The sequence below is a fragment of the Triplophysa rosa genome, linkage group LG20 (assembly GCF_024868665.1).
Source record: "Triplophysa rosa linkage group LG20, Trosa_1v2, whole genome shotgun sequence".
NCBI classification, from domain to species: domain Eukaryota; kingdom Metazoa; phylum Chordata; class Actinopteri; order Cypriniformes; family Nemacheilidae; genus Triplophysa; species Triplophysa rosa.
Window position 1 is genome coordinate 6625217 of NC_079909.1, and position 14929 is coordinate 6640145.

The 14929-nt window shown below is 37.8% G+C and overlaps 2 protein-coding genes across 2 annotated transcripts; both read right to left on the reverse strand.

Moving 5' to 3' along the window:
• Positions 1 to 58: 58 nt before the first annotated feature.
• thop1 (thimet oligopeptidase 1) lies at positions 59 to 8223 on the reverse strand. Its single transcript, XM_057361929.1, has 13 exons — positions 8119 to 8223; positions 6962 to 7168; positions 6221 to 6369; positions 4888 to 4992; positions 4703 to 4805; positions 4427 to 4587; positions 4181 to 4316; positions 3713 to 4079; positions 3386 to 3587; positions 3106 to 3292; positions 2681 to 2809; positions 1162 to 1298; positions 59 to 955 (listed from the first exon to the last, which is right to left on the reverse strand). The coding sequence occupies exons 1-13, from the start codon at positions 8129 to 8131 to the stop codon at positions 794 to 796; spliced, it is 2058 nt and encodes a 685-aa protein (XP_057217912.1). The 5' UTR covers positions 8132 to 8223; the 3' UTR covers positions 59 to 793.
• A 530-nt stretch (positions 8224 to 8753) lies between these two features.
• zgc:173548 (uncharacterized protein LOC100126026 homolog) lies at positions 8754 to 10883 on the reverse strand. The gene is made up of 2 exons (XM_057362236.1): positions 10661 to 10883; positions 8754 to 9913 (listed from the first exon to the last, which is right to left on the reverse strand). Exons 1-2 carry the CDS (start codon positions 10851 to 10853, stop codon positions 9318 to 9320), a joined length of 789 nt encoding a protein of 262 aa, XP_057218219.1. The 5' UTR covers positions 10854 to 10883; the 3' UTR covers positions 8754 to 9317.
• Positions 10884 to 14929: the final 4046 nt, after the last annotated feature.

Here is a 14929-nt window from a genome sequence, read left to right on the forward strand (position 1 = left end):
CGGTATCAAAACTGCATTTGCCCAAGGCAAGATTGTGCAATAAATATGCAACAAGCTATTGAGACAAATAATCAAAACGGTCATTTTTAATAGGGTGCATATCTCACGCAACCTGTCAAGAACACGCCCAGTCATAGGCTATTTATTACATTTAAATTACATTTTGTCATCAAACTTTTATTACCACAATATGAAAATTACTTGGAGCATTGGTACTGCATTTGAAGATCATATTGTAGTAATATAGAATAATATTGACCAAAAATCACAATGCACAAAAAAATGTAAATGTTATTTTTCCTTAAAAAAATGTTTGAACTCCGATAGCAAATAAAACTGAATTAATGTTAAATCAATGTTACAAAAGTTATTATCAACATTTATTTAACATTAAATTTACTTTTCTTTCATTAAAGTTTAAGATGAAATGTGACCTGGACATGTTTGTTTTTTGTGAGATTCATTCAATAAAAATTTCCTGGTGACATGAGTACCACACAGATGGTACCATGTATGTGACTATCTATGTGAGGTCATGACTGCATTAGGGCAACACCTCCCAAATCCCTCTAGGGATTTCAATACACTGGCAACATTTCCAAAAAAAACAAGTCAAGACATCATTTTGTTTTTGTTCCATGTTTTTAGACAGCTTTTGTTACAATTTTTTCATTTCGGCAAAAACTGTTTGAGAAGTGCAGGGATGGGAGAGGCTTTGATAAGTGAATGATGAGTTTTAAGGAGTTATCAGTCTTTCTGAGGTTTTCGACGGCTCATTCTAGCTATTAAGCGGTCAGCATGCACAGGGAGTGCCAGGCTCCACCTCCACCGTGAGTCCTTTGCTCAGGAAGAACGCATCCTGCTTAGGTTCTCTTCCTAGGAACTTCTTCAGCATGTCGGCGGCATCCTCTGAGCCTCCGGGCTTCAGGATGCACTTCCTGTAGTCCAGACCCACCTGTTTACAAATACAGGAACACGAGTTGACTTTAAAAAAACAAGAATATTACCAACAAATCACATAAAAAAAATCACCACACAGAAGTATAACAAGAGCACAATAAAAATCTGATATAAATAAACATATCTGTAAATATCTGATCATATTTTAAAGTATCACCACTAAATTTGCCATATGAGCCAATCACTGTAGGTTTAACTGACCTTGGGGTTCATGATGCCTTCCTGTTTGAAACGGGCGTAGAACATGTCCATCGAAAACACTTCACTCCACAGGTAACCGTAATACTGAGCATCATAACCTCCTGCCAGGTGACCAAAGGTGGCAGGCATGTTTGTCCCTGTAGAAACCAGAAATCAAAGGTTTAAGATACTGTGAGATCCTCTCTTTCACTTTATCAAGTTAGTACTGGATGATGTAATATACAGGGAATGATTTTCAGCAATATTGTGAAGATCAAATTGATTTTGTACTTTTCACATCGAGTGTTTGTCAGACTATGTTTGTCATTTATTTAAGTGAAGCAAAATTAAAATATTTGGTATGTCGGACTCATTTGCATGAATCAGTTCAGACTCAAAGATACATATACACTTTGTATTGATTATACAAAGATAATCAAGTAACTTTAACATAGATGTTTTAGTTAAAGGAGTCAAATTATGGTTTTGCATATACTAAACAATATTAGCCTAAACATGTTTCTAACTAGGATTGTTTTGTTGACTGGACTTAGATTCTCAAGTTTTTGGCCAAAATGCATCAAAGTTTGCCCAACTTGCAAAACAGTGTATTCTGAACAAACAATATAGCAAGATTTTGAAAGTTCCCAAGATGCATTGCAGCATGTTAAATTCTGTGTTTCTGTGATTTGTTTTATAAAGATTTTAGTTCTTGCTGGCTTAATTTATGCTTTAATATTGTTGTTACTGTTAGTTATTTATTGTGTTTAGAGTTTTTTTTAATGAATAATGGTTTTTGATTGTTACCATGGTTGAGGTTTGTGTGTTGAATGTTGAGGTGTAAGTACATGACACAATGGCACAATTAAATGCACTCGACACAATGGCACAATTAAATGCACTCAACACAAACTGTTTGGAGTTATTTGATCAAAGTTTTGGTCTGTTTAAGGTAAAAGGCAAATAAATGTGTTTATTTTTAAATAATCAATCTATATTCTCTATTTATGTTCAGCCAACAAAATATTTTGTTCTGTTGTTCATTAGGTAAACTTGACTATGTTGTGACAACTAATTACATTTTTGATTTTTTAAGTTAAGTGGACTTCAGTCTCTGTTTGTTGAGTCAACTTAAAATAATAAGGCAACCTATCACAAGCACGTTTTTAAGTTGACTCAATTTTTTACAGTAAATTATTAATTTGAATTAAAATGTTTTGAAATGAATTGGTTAAAACATTTGATTTGTCATTTGATTTAATGTATTACATGTTTTATTAAAAATAAAACAATTAGGTATACTAAATAAATATGTTGCATCAATTTTTGCTAGCTAGGTGTTTTAATGCTTACATTAAACATGTTGAATCTACTTGGCACCAATCGCTGTTTGATTGAAAGTATGTTTGTTTTCATTAATTTTTTTAGCAAAACAATTTGGTCAAATGTCTAAAAATTAGGTTGTTTTTAAGAATATTGTTAGATCAAATTAAACGTTCCCATTACTTATTGAACATTTTCAATCAAATTCTCATTTTACCCGGTGAGGCAGGAATTCCCAGGATGTCCAGGCAGAGCTTGGCATATTCCTCAGCGGGGTCAAGCCCGGTCTTAGTGTGCAAAGCCTGGTCCACCATGGCCAGAACAATCTGCCTCAAGTTAAACAGCCCTGGTAAACAGTGAGGAAAAGGGTTATTTTAAAGGTGAAGTAAACAATTAGATTCTTAGAAATAACATAACATATCAATTAGTTTCATAATAAGACCAAGAATGACATCATAAAATAAATGTATGCATCCTAACTCTTTTATCCAAATGAGAGCAGTCACTTCCTTTCAATGAACCAACAACATGTCCAGTTTACAAAGCCATATTTACATGTGGGATTAGAGTTGAAGCAATTGTGATTTAATGTACACTTCTGTCTGTGAGAAAGTCCACTGTCTGTTCCATCTTTATGTTTACCTGTATTAGCGAGTCTGGACTTGATGAGTTTGTCCAGAAGCTCCTCTGGGATGGGGTTTCCGGTTTTGTAATGTTTGGACATGCGCTGCAGTGGCTCCTTCTCCCAAACCCAGTTCTCCAACATTTGAGACGGTGCCTCCACAAAATCTCGCTCCACATGAGTCCCGCTGAACATTGCAAAGTCAGCCTGAAAAAAAAACAAGTACATCCCTATGTGAAATTCACACAACAGCCAAAACAGTAAAATGCAAACTGTAGGAGCACTGGACTTAATGCCGACCTGAGCACAGAGCTGATGCATCACATGTCCGAACTCGTGGAAGTATGTTTCCACCTCGTCGTGCTGCAGCAGGGACGGGGCGTCTGCGGTGGGCTTGCTGAAATTAGCCACCATGGCAGCCACAGACATCTGTCTGGTCCCGTCCGACACCAAACATCCAGGCTGCAGGCCAAAACATGCTGCATGGCCGTACTTGCCCTCTCTGTAGAAATAAAGAAATCAGGAGTCAGTTAAGCGACACCGTCACTAGGGTTGAAGTTTTTAAGGGTGCCATTTCTAGATTAACGTAACTGTATTACAGACACATCAAAGATACAAAGCTCTCACCTCGGGAAGAGATCTAGATAAAACTGCCCCACGACCTGTCCAGAGGTGCGATCCTTAACGCTGTACAGCGTGACATCATCGTGCCAGACGGGGGCACCTTCCACCTGCTGAAAGGTGAGATTGAGCAGCTCCTGATAGATGCCCAGCAGACCCCGAGTCACCACCTCCATGGGGAAATACTCCTTCAGCTGGTTCTGATCCACGGCATACTGGGTCTCCTCCACCTGGGTCATGTAGTAGCGCGTGTCCCATGCGTGAATCTCTCCGGCGAACGGTAGGTTTCTCTTCTGACACTCTTGTTCCTTCAGCTTCAGTATCACCGCCCTCTCCTCCTCACCCAGGAGCTTCATCTTACGAGCCAGATCCTCTATAGCGGACAGAGGAGATATGGAGATAAATGTTAACTATTATCACACAGCTAAGAACGATAAACTATGTCCATTTACAGTGAATGTTGTTATTCATTACCAAGGAAGGCGGAGACCTTCTTGGAGGATTTGGCCATGTTCATCTCAAGAACAAAGTCGGCGTGCGCGGCAAAGCCCAGCAGACTGCTCTTCTGAGAGCGCAACTCCACCAGCTCCTTCAGGATAGCAGAATTCTCCTGTTGGATGAACCATTACACCAAGAGGTCAAGACAACTGGATTCATATTTAAAACATTGATTAAACACACACAGTGTGACAGACAGAAAGCATTTCTGAGATATCTGACCTCTTTACAGCGCGAGTTAAAGGCCTCTTCTAATTTCTTCCGTGTCTCTGGGACGAAGCATTTCTTCATGGTGGGGAAATAATGAGGGTACTTCAGAGTGAGCTTCAGCTTTCCAGACTCATCCTTCTCCAAAGAGTTGAGGAAATCCTCAGGGAGCCCCCCTATAGCAAAAGCATTCACACCCGTCATGTCTCATTCATCAAAACCAAAGAAAAAAACAATCTGCCTACAAAAAAAAATGTGTGTTCTGCGTCAAACGATCCTCCAGCTACCCACCGAGCTCCTCCCGAGAAAAAGTCAAGATGGTTGTATCTTCGTTCAGGTGTTTGTTGAAATCGATACACAGATTGCTCAGCTTCTTCTTGATCTTTTTGATCTCCTGTTACAGGGAAGATGAAACTCAATTCTGGGCAAAGATGCACTACTATTACACAAGCAAACGAAAGATCCGAACATCTGACCTCCTGTTTCTCTTTTGGAAGATGGAGGCCGTTTCTTTTGCCCAGCTTTATGAGTCTCTCCATGTAACGCTTGGCTTCGGGTGACAAACCACCATCTGAAAGCTTCTGCAAACGAGGAACCAAAAATGAAATGAAATCAGGGATACAATAATTTCCAAAAAGTCACATTTATAGTATCATTTAAACTAGGGTTGTGCAATTAATAAAAAACATTGTTGTGATTATTTCATGGGGTGCAATTTCATCAAACGTACGTTTTTGGGATGTGATATTATAATGTTGTCTTTTAGCAACATGAGACATATCACACAGATTCGCAATAATTGAATGTTTATCTTTTATTTAATATTTATCTTCTACATCTGATTCACGGATAAAAATGACTCGAACCCTGATCTGTAATTTTTATTCCTGCTATGGAAAGTCAATGGGGACAATTGTTTGGGTGAACTATTCCTTTAAGGGCGCGGCATACTACATTCGAAATCGAAAAACGACAGTCTGTGACATGATTTCGAACCAATTCTGGTCCAAACGACAATTCGTTTCGCTAGTTCGGCACTGCAAACCAAGCAGAACTCTCCGGGAAAGTTCGCGTTGGCCGGTAAATACCTTCGAGCCACCATTGGTTGATGGCCATTGTGTAATAGGTAGGTGTGCTCTGATGCTCCGGTTTCATTCATGGACAAAACAATATCAGCACCGAAAAAAACGTCAAGATAAGAACAACGCCAAAACAGTATTTTATTCACGCAATGTTGATTTTGAATGTTATTTATTTTATTTGCATTTACTAAAACGCTTTCTCTTCGATGAAATATAGGTGCAACACAATACTCTCCAAAAGAAACTGCTGTATTTTGAAATGTATCATCTTCAAAAACAGCTGTAAATCCAGATGTTTAATATTGAGTTGCAAGTATTGAGATGCATTCCGTTTTATTATTAAGAACAGCCTGAGAAAATCTTTCCCGTGATGTCTGATTATTTTATGTGCCAAGTAGCCTATATTTCAAAATGCACATTATGTAAATGCAAAAGAATTGCTGTTCTTGTATCACAGCTTGTATCATGTTTGTTTTGTGAGATTACGTGCACAGCGGCTAATTTTACATTCTCAGCCCATACCCCACCTCCAAAAACAAAGGGACGTTGGAATGTTCGAAAACAGTATACCGTCTCTCAGCATTTTCGAGCTTTGTTTTACCCCCAAACGCAGAACGAAAACGCAATTCGTTCGTACTATGCCGGGCCCTTTAATCTGTGAACAGATGTCAGAGCTCAGTTCCGAAAAAAAATGTTAGTGAAAATCTAACGCTTGCTCCCGGCTCACCTCCAGAGCCACGATTCTCTGATAAACATCCTCCCGCATGCTCATCTCCACATCAAACTCTGACAGCTTCTTATCAGCCTCAGTGCTGGCCGTGCGGACATCTTTGCAAGAGGACACGTGCTGAGGGAAGTCCAACATGTTCCGCTGGACTGCAAAAAAAGGCGCAATAAATTTCAATAAGGTCATTTTGGCCACTCAAACAGATATGAAACTGTAAACCAGCAGAAATTGTGTTGTACTTGTGTTTATTAATAGTGATATAATCGATTGAATGAAGAAATGAAACGAAGAAGTGGTTGTGTCATATTTTCATTTCTGTTTTTCGGGAATGATTGCAGAATTATTTCAGTGAGGCTAACAGCTGAACAATAGTCAAGCACAGTGCAGTCCACAGGCAGGTCAGCGTATCATTGTGTAAAAAGTGCTGAATGGTGTGCATCACTGCATACAACTTTCCTGCACACTCTGACTTTTTTTGTGCCGCAGTGCTTACAAAATGTGCAGGAGAGCGAGGTAAGTTACACTTTGAAATCGTCATCCTGGACTAAACTGTTAAGGTGAAAATGTCAGAGAATGAAAAAAACTCACTCTCAAAATTTAAGATGTACTTCTTTTGTATCATTCAAAATCATTTCTGAGCTGAAATGAGACCTTGACACATTTTCGCCTTTACCCTAAAATCAACATACCATCAACCTTTCATGTAGGTTATATGATCTTTTCAAAACTAAGTATTTGTACCCGTGTAGTCCACTTCTACATCAGAGAGGGCCTTCAGGGTGTTCTCATAGCTGATGCTGGCCAAGTCCAGGGCACCCACGGTGTCGTACACCTTTTTGGTTTTAGCAATAAGGTCATCGGTAAGCTGGTGGATCTGGTCAGGAGTTAAATCCCATCGCAAGCGGTTGTCAGCACAGACCCGATCCCCGGAGCCAAACACAACTTCACCTGAAAATTCAACCTTTGTTAAGAGACAACTTAATTCATCACACCAATATAAGATTAATACACGATTCCCATTAACCAATCACTGCACATTTATAGGCATAAAACTATGGTTTCATAAAACTATGGTCATGATTTAAAAAAAGTGTAAAAGTCTGAAAAGTGGTTTTGTGTCAATGCAACAGGGCTCAATGTGGGTCAAAACTGTTGTATGGTTATCAAAATATCTTCTTTTGTGTTCTGCAGAAGAAAGTCATAAACGTTTGAGATAACATGAGGGTGAGAAACTGATTAAAGAATTTTCATTTTCGGGTGAACTATCCCTTTAACGGATATATGTTTGCTGACCTAAATGCTTAGACTAGTCTTTCAAGTTAGTAATTTTTTTTTTCTTCAAGATTGGTCATAACTTCTATGAATCAGTTACATATGGAATAATGGTCTAATTGAAATCTGACAACTAAGACTTATTAGTCCTAACTAATTGCTAGTTAGTGAGACTAGTTGTTAAGACACAGTCTTAATTTAGCGGCTACATTTGTGCAACTGGCCCCTAAAATCTAATCTCAGGGGCTAACCAGTTAACCCTGCTATACTTGAACATGATGACACATTGTCACTGAATGGAAAGCGCATCCCGACACAGTAACGTTACATATGAAATGTAACAGTTGTCGACACATTCACGTCACGCATTGTGAAACAAGACCTGGGCCCAATGTAATGAATGAGTTTGTGTTTGTATCAGTGCCGTGGGTTCAGTTTCGGTACCGCAGGGCGGAAGTGAAGACGAGCGGTACCAGCTGACCCAAAACAACACAGATGACTCACAGAATATTAGCGCACGGCGCTAACCTGCATTCTGTACCCCTTGGTTAATAACCAAACAACTGTGGCTGCTCTATCATTGTAAGGCGATGTTAAGCATGATAATAGAGTTATGTGTATCTTACCTGTAGGCGCCATTAGTTCAATCAGTACAAACACAACGTGTCTCAGAAGCGCGTCAAAAGAAACTCACAGCCGCTTCACGTTTCCTGGTCCAGTCACGTGACCATTAGAGGAGACTGTGATTGGCTGCGTGCTTCTGCTCTGTGTGCGTCACCGTTAACTGTCATAAATAATCTTTCTGTAGTTCGTGTTTTTTTATGTATTTTGGTGAAGTTCATTGTAGGTTTGTTAGTTGTTACAAATACTTTTATGTGTTTGGTCATATTTTGTTTTATCCAAAAAAAACCACGAGGCAATAAAACAATAAAATAAATGTTTTATATAGTTGCTATCGAGAAAAATATTAAACATGGGATTAAAAATTCTGCTGTATCACGATTATAGCTGTGAGAAAGTTGTCTTGAATTTTGGCCTGTATTTAATATAATCTGCTGTCTGTATACTGATTTACATGTACATTTCTATACTGTCCTTTGCACACCAGCTGCCATCCTGTGCACGTCTCCACATTTTTGAGCTTCTCCTTAAAATCTGGCTGCTGTTGCAACTTGAGAAAAATACATAATAAATAATAAAGTGTAATTACAAAATACATATTCAATCCCTAAAACTATTATCAACAAAGTATTTGAATGTTCAAATACGTTATTAGACAATGAGTAAATCTCACTTATGTTTTAATGTTTTATTTACAAATATAAAGACAGCTGCATGTTAAAGTATAATTTTTTTCGGAGAAATGTTGAATTCTTGAACTTCTAAAGGATTAAGAGTTATAATTGAAGCAATAATAAAGTATGATTAAGAGTAACAATAAAAATGCCTGTATGTTTCAAAACATTCAAGGACATCTTATAATAGAAAAGTAAAACAAATGCATCATTCATAAAAAATATGATTAACACAGTGTCCTAACCAGATGTTACATGACAAAATTCAAGTCAAGTCTGAACACAAAAATGAGGCATAACACAATGTTTAAAAAATGTTCTATGTATTGTCTGTAAATTACAGCTTCTTGTCTTTTCTGAGAGGAATGGACAAAACTTGAGTAATTGTAAAAACAAAACAGAGCAACTAAATGAGCAACAGATGGTTGTCACAAGTTTGGGACGGAAACTCAGAAGATACAGAGCAGAAAAGATTAATATTATTGATTGTCAATCTATCATGTTTGGTTGGGGCAAAGTATAATCACCAATCATGATGAGTGATAACTTTTGAGGTGCAATTTGACAAGATTTGACCGAGAGAAACCTTTTCCACACTTTGGGCACTTATAGCGATAATCACCTGTATGAAGTCTCTTGTGTTCATTCAAGTGGCTTTTCAATTTAAAGCGCCACCTACATGAATCGCAGCTGAAAGGTCTCTCGTTCTGGTGCACTACCTGGTGTATCCGCAAGCATTTCTTGCTGTGAAATGACTTGCCGCAAATGTTGCATGCCATCTGGCTTGTCTGCCGTGCTTTTCGGGTTTTGGTGACGTGACCGTCTCTCATATTGCCATTTTCCACTTCAGGCGAGCTTAATTGACTGACCTGATCATTACTGAATTCTCGTTTAATGGGGACGGATCTTTCCATATTCAAATCACCGAAGTCTTCATTTTCCACCATGATCTCTGCCTGCTGTGTGAAGCACTCAATGGGTTCAAGTTCTTTTTTCCTATCTTCAGAAGCTTGACTCACGGGCTCATGGGAGAACCCAGTGGTCACCTCCATCTGCACATTGATATCAGAGATTTCTGAGCCCAGTGTACGTTGCAGGAGTCCATCGGCACCGATGCTTTGATTATCTGTGTGACATGTGGCATAAGATTAGGTTCTGTTCACATCAGGAAACAATATGGACAGGGCAATATTGACCTTGTTAGTGTAAAATCATGAGATTGTTGGAGGACAGTGTTGCAAATGTGAAAGAACTATTCCCCAGTTGGTAAATTAATAAACTACGCATTAGAAAATACAAAGACTACTTGTGTTTCTTGTTTTTTATATAGATTTAAATAGACACAATTGTCCGGCCTGAAGTTAACTTCCAGCCTGTGTTTGGTTGTATTATAACAATTTATTTGTAATTTATATTAAAAAATAATTTACATTAATAATTTATAATATATTAATTGTATTAAATTAAGTAAAACTACTCAACAGTTATTGATTCTGTACGGATCTCTACCGGAAGTAAAACGTATGTTTATGTTGTTGCCGCTGAAACCGTCTATATTCCATACGCTGTTTAACGGAACACAACATCCACCTCACAGGAGTTCACTCCAAAATAAAAATAAAAAAATCATCACTTACATACACAACTCTACATTTGTAATCTACATTTAGCAAGACCCCGGCCCTAGTTTGGGGGTGGGGTGAGAGAGAAGCGGTGTACAGCACAGGATTTGTTGTAACGTACAGTATTGGTGTTAAAACGATTATGGCTTATATTAGCAAACGTGTTCTATATTACTTTGTAAGGAGAACAATCACTAAAATCATTTTACAAGAGATTGTTGCTGTTTATCATTAGTTAATGTGTTACTGACCGTTGCTTGTTTTTGCACGGTTGCAGTTCCTCGTATAGTTCAGTGTGCTCTTCAGAGAGCGATTTTCCTCCTTCAGACGCTCTATTTCCGTCTGATATACAATAATATTGTCTTTAACAGTGTCGAATATTTCTTCGGCAACTGCCATCATACGCTTTATTAAAAATGAGTGGATAGACACTAGCTCAACCATGTTGATATTTTCGCCAACTCTGACTTCTTCGTGTCCTTTCTGAACAACGGCAGCAATGCGAAAACATGCTGCGGATCACAGCGCCCCCTTCAGGGTGAAACAAACATCACAGCAGAAGTCGAGCAGTCAAAATACAACCTTTCAGAGAATGTATTTATTATCATTATGTTGAATCATCTAGTCTACTTTCCTACACTCCCGTTGAAAAACAGTCCAAGAACAGCAGCATATCATTATGCACGTTTTCTCTTTAAGATGAGGGAAATCAAAGCGTTATTATGAATGTGACTAAAAAAGGCAGTTTTTGAGACAACATTGTTGTATTTCTGTGACTAAAAATACATAAATCAGAAGCATAATACCCAACAAATGGATGGTTTTCCATAGACCATGAAATAAGGATTATATTTAAATTTTCATGTGCGTATTTCAGAAAATGGACAATTGTCTTAAGTACCATGGGAACATTTTTAGTAAAAGACAAAAATACACTGTGTGGGTCAAAATTATCGATTTTTCTGTTATGTCAAAAATCATTAGGATATTAAGTAAAGATCATGTTCCATGAAGATATTTTGTAAATTTCCTACCTTAAATATATAAAAACTTTATTTTTGTGAGTGGATGGTCTGCCACAGTGCCCCTGATTAACAACTTCAAAGGCAATTTTCTCAATATTTTGATTTTTTTGCGCTCTCAGATTCCAGAGTTTTAAACGGTTGTATCTCAGCCAGATATTGTCCTATTCTAACAACTCATATATCTATAGAAAGTTTATTTATTCAGCTTTCAGATTATGTAAAAATCTCAATTTCGAAAAATTGACCCATAAGACTGGTTTTGTTGTCCAGGGTCACATATGGTTTTCAGGCCTGAGTCCACTTTTTCTCATGAAACACAGGGAAACTTATGTGACAGAAAACATTCTTAAGCTTAAGTTATAGTCGTGCGTAGGACCTACGCCGTAACCTACGGCGTAGCCTACGTACGTAGACGACGCCGTCGTGAACATTTATGGTTCTGCGTTGAGAGTATGCGTCGTACTGCAATTACACCGCCGAAACGCTAGTTGGCTCTTTGTGTTTTCCCGGGTTGCTCTTCTTCGCCGATGTTTTGTGTGTATGCTAGTGTTTGCAAGCGTGGAAGCTGATCGCATCTTAACGGAGTTGGAGCTGATCGAAGTAGAAAAACAGTTACTTTTAATTAAATCACTTAAACAAAAAGCTAGAAACCAGAGATGTCGATGCTCGCCATGTTGTTCTTTTGTGGACTCTAACTTGCCGGAAGAAGACGCCAGAGAAGAAGACGCCAGAAATGCGTAGAAGGAAGTACGATGCTGCCAAACCGACCAATCACAGCGCTTGCGGTCCGCGTAGGGTCCGCGTTGAGTTGACGCGTTGTTACATTTTTGGAGAGGTGCGCGTCAGGCTACGGCGTAGGGTACGCACAGGGTACGCGGCTCTGCGTAGGCTACGCCGTAGGTTACGGCGTAGGTCCTACGCAGAACCATAAACTGACCTTTACTTATTTTTGGTTTTGAAAGTCATCAGAGTAAATGTGAAACAAGTATGAACTTTCCATCACATGGAAAACAGGGGAACTGTATCTGACAGCAAAATTCTCAGCTGTCAGATAAGCTCCCTGCTATAACATGGCAAAACTGTAGCTTTGATGTTCTTTCACGTTCCAGCAGGCCCATCCAATATAGCCAACTGGTGTAGTGGTTTGTTATTTTGGTTTGTGATGAAAACAGAGGTGGACAGTAACGAAGTAAATTTGCCTGAGTACTGTACTTAAGTACACTTTTTGAGTATCTGTACTTTACTTGAGTATTATTTTTTCTGAGTACTTGTACTTTAACTTACTACATTTGAAAGACAAATATCATACTTTTTACTCCACTACATTTATAAAAAGGTCCAAAAGTAGAAAATGGTTTCTATGCAGCGGGGTTTCCTGTGTGCGCAATTTATCTGGCTTGCGATCTGCCAGGACCTTTTACTGTTGCCAAGTATTTCAGTTTTTCTAAGCTCGCGGTTTTCCGGCAAGCTTTGAATGGCCATTTGGCAGATTTTTTTAACGCAAATCTGGCAACTCTGGGATCTTCCCCGCTAAACTAATGTAAACGTAGGCGCTGCTACATCGTTGATAGCGCTCTGAAAAGGCAAATAGAACATTAAAAGAGGAAAAAGGCACATGTTAAAGTGTGGTGTAATCATCTGTGGGTTACGATCAGTCAAAGATCGTTGAAACATTGTCATGAAAATGATCGGCATAACGGCTAACGGTAAATAAGCATCACATACACCTTGAGCTACCGTGCGTGTTAACTTCTGATCTGCTGTATATCATTTAAAGCGATTTGGAAAATGAATGATGTTTTTACTGAAGTAACTATAGTTGAAGTATTCCTGTTGAAATAAAAACAATAGAACCCTGCCCAAAATACAACATAAAATGTAATGGATTTAATGGTTATAATGGGAATTGTACTATGGATACTTGTTGTCTACTTGTATGTGATGGATTCTATTGCTGGGATGGTAAATCCTATTGGAATAAAACCCAAAACACACTACAAAGAGGAATTTAATTTAAAAATCTCATTCTAATTAAAAAATTCATTGTTTTTTTTCAGCAGGGATGGTATTTGCATTAAAACCACAGTATCCACAAATTTACCATTTTCTAAATATAGGAACCATACTCCAATTAATAATCTTTAGTAAAACCACAGCAACTAAACATACCATAGTTTCATTATATTCATTATTATACTAGCTATAGTTTATGTGTAGTTAAATTATGGTAATACAAATGGTAATAAGTCCAACAAACACATGGCTTCTACACTTGACTATTTACAAGAACCTTACTACTTACTGGTAAATTGCTGCTAAAACTGGTAAAGGGAATATACAAAATAAAAGAACACTGCTCATAAATACATATAGGCCTAGGGGGCTAATGAGGATAATAGGCTAAATGATCATACAGGATTATATCTAAACTAAACATATGTGTGCTAAACATATAAAGCTCTTAAAGGAGCTGCTCACTTCAAAATTTGCCCCCATTGACTTTCCATAGTAGGAATAAAAACTACTATGGAAAGTCAATGGGGGCAAATTTTGAAGTGAACTAATCCTTTAATACAACTGATTCTGTGAGCTACTCGGTGTATTCAGTAGGGTGCTTCAGAGGCACAAGGTATATGACAATAAAATATGCACAACTGACATAAAGGAAATTTACTTTTAATACTTGAGTACTTTTAAAAGCACGTACTTCTGTACTTTTACTCAAGTAAGAATCTGTCTTTACAACTTTTACTTGTAGTGGAGTAATATTTGACCAGTAGTATCTGTACTTTCACTCAAGTAAGGAAGTTGTGTACTTCGTCCACCTCTGTGATAAAGTCATTGGTTTGAGGCCTTAGTTCAATTTTTTATCATTAAACACAGGAGAACCTTATCTGACACCAACATTTTTATTTATTAAACATAAGCCTGAAACTCTGAGAGCCTACTTCTTTTGGTTTTGAAACTCAGAAGTGTACATATGATACAACTATGAACTTTCCAACTCAAACAAAGTGGTTACGTCATCTGACAGCAAAATTCTCAGCTGTCAGATAACATTCTGCTTGCTATAACATTAGCTTTAGCTTTGATGGGCTTCATGTTCAAAAGGGCTCAACCAATAGGCCAACTGGTGTAGAGGTAAGTGCTTTAGGTTTGCATTTACAGGTTACAGTACACTTAACACAATGAATTTTGTTTTACAGTGTATAGATCAACGTCAACAATATATACATTCTGCATCGTTTAACAAAGAGGCAATTTATATATTTACTTATTTTTTGTATTTATTGTTTTTTGTAAGAATAACCAAAGTCCCTTAATAGTCAGGACAATTATCTCACATTACAAACCAGAATTAGCAATTAGAGTAACAAGCAAATGATCAAATGTAAACCTGAGTATGATTTTCGCTAACATCAAAGATTGTACTCCTTGTAAACCGTTCCTCTAAAAATGAAATATAACACTCAAGTTTCTCCTATTGAGGTAGTG

Coding starts and splice junctions, on each gene's coding strand:
- thop1 (XM_057361929.1), bottom strand. Junction 6,370..6,961: donor TGTAGAAGTGGACTACACGG/GTACAAATACTT, acceptor CTTTTTTTGCAG/TCCAGCGGAACATGTTGGAC. Junction 4,588..4,702: donor TTTTTCTCGGGAGGAGCTCG/GTGGGTAGCTGG, acceptor CTTTTGCTATAG/GGGGGCTCCCTGAGGATTTC.
- zgc:173548 (XM_057362236.1), bottom strand. CDS start 10,853: ATGGTTGAGCTAGTGTCTATCCACTCATTTTTAATAAAGCGTATGATG. Junction 9,914..10,660: donor CCGTGCAAAAACAAGCAACG/GTCAGTAACACA, acceptor CATGTCACACAG/ATAATCAAAGCATCGGTGCC.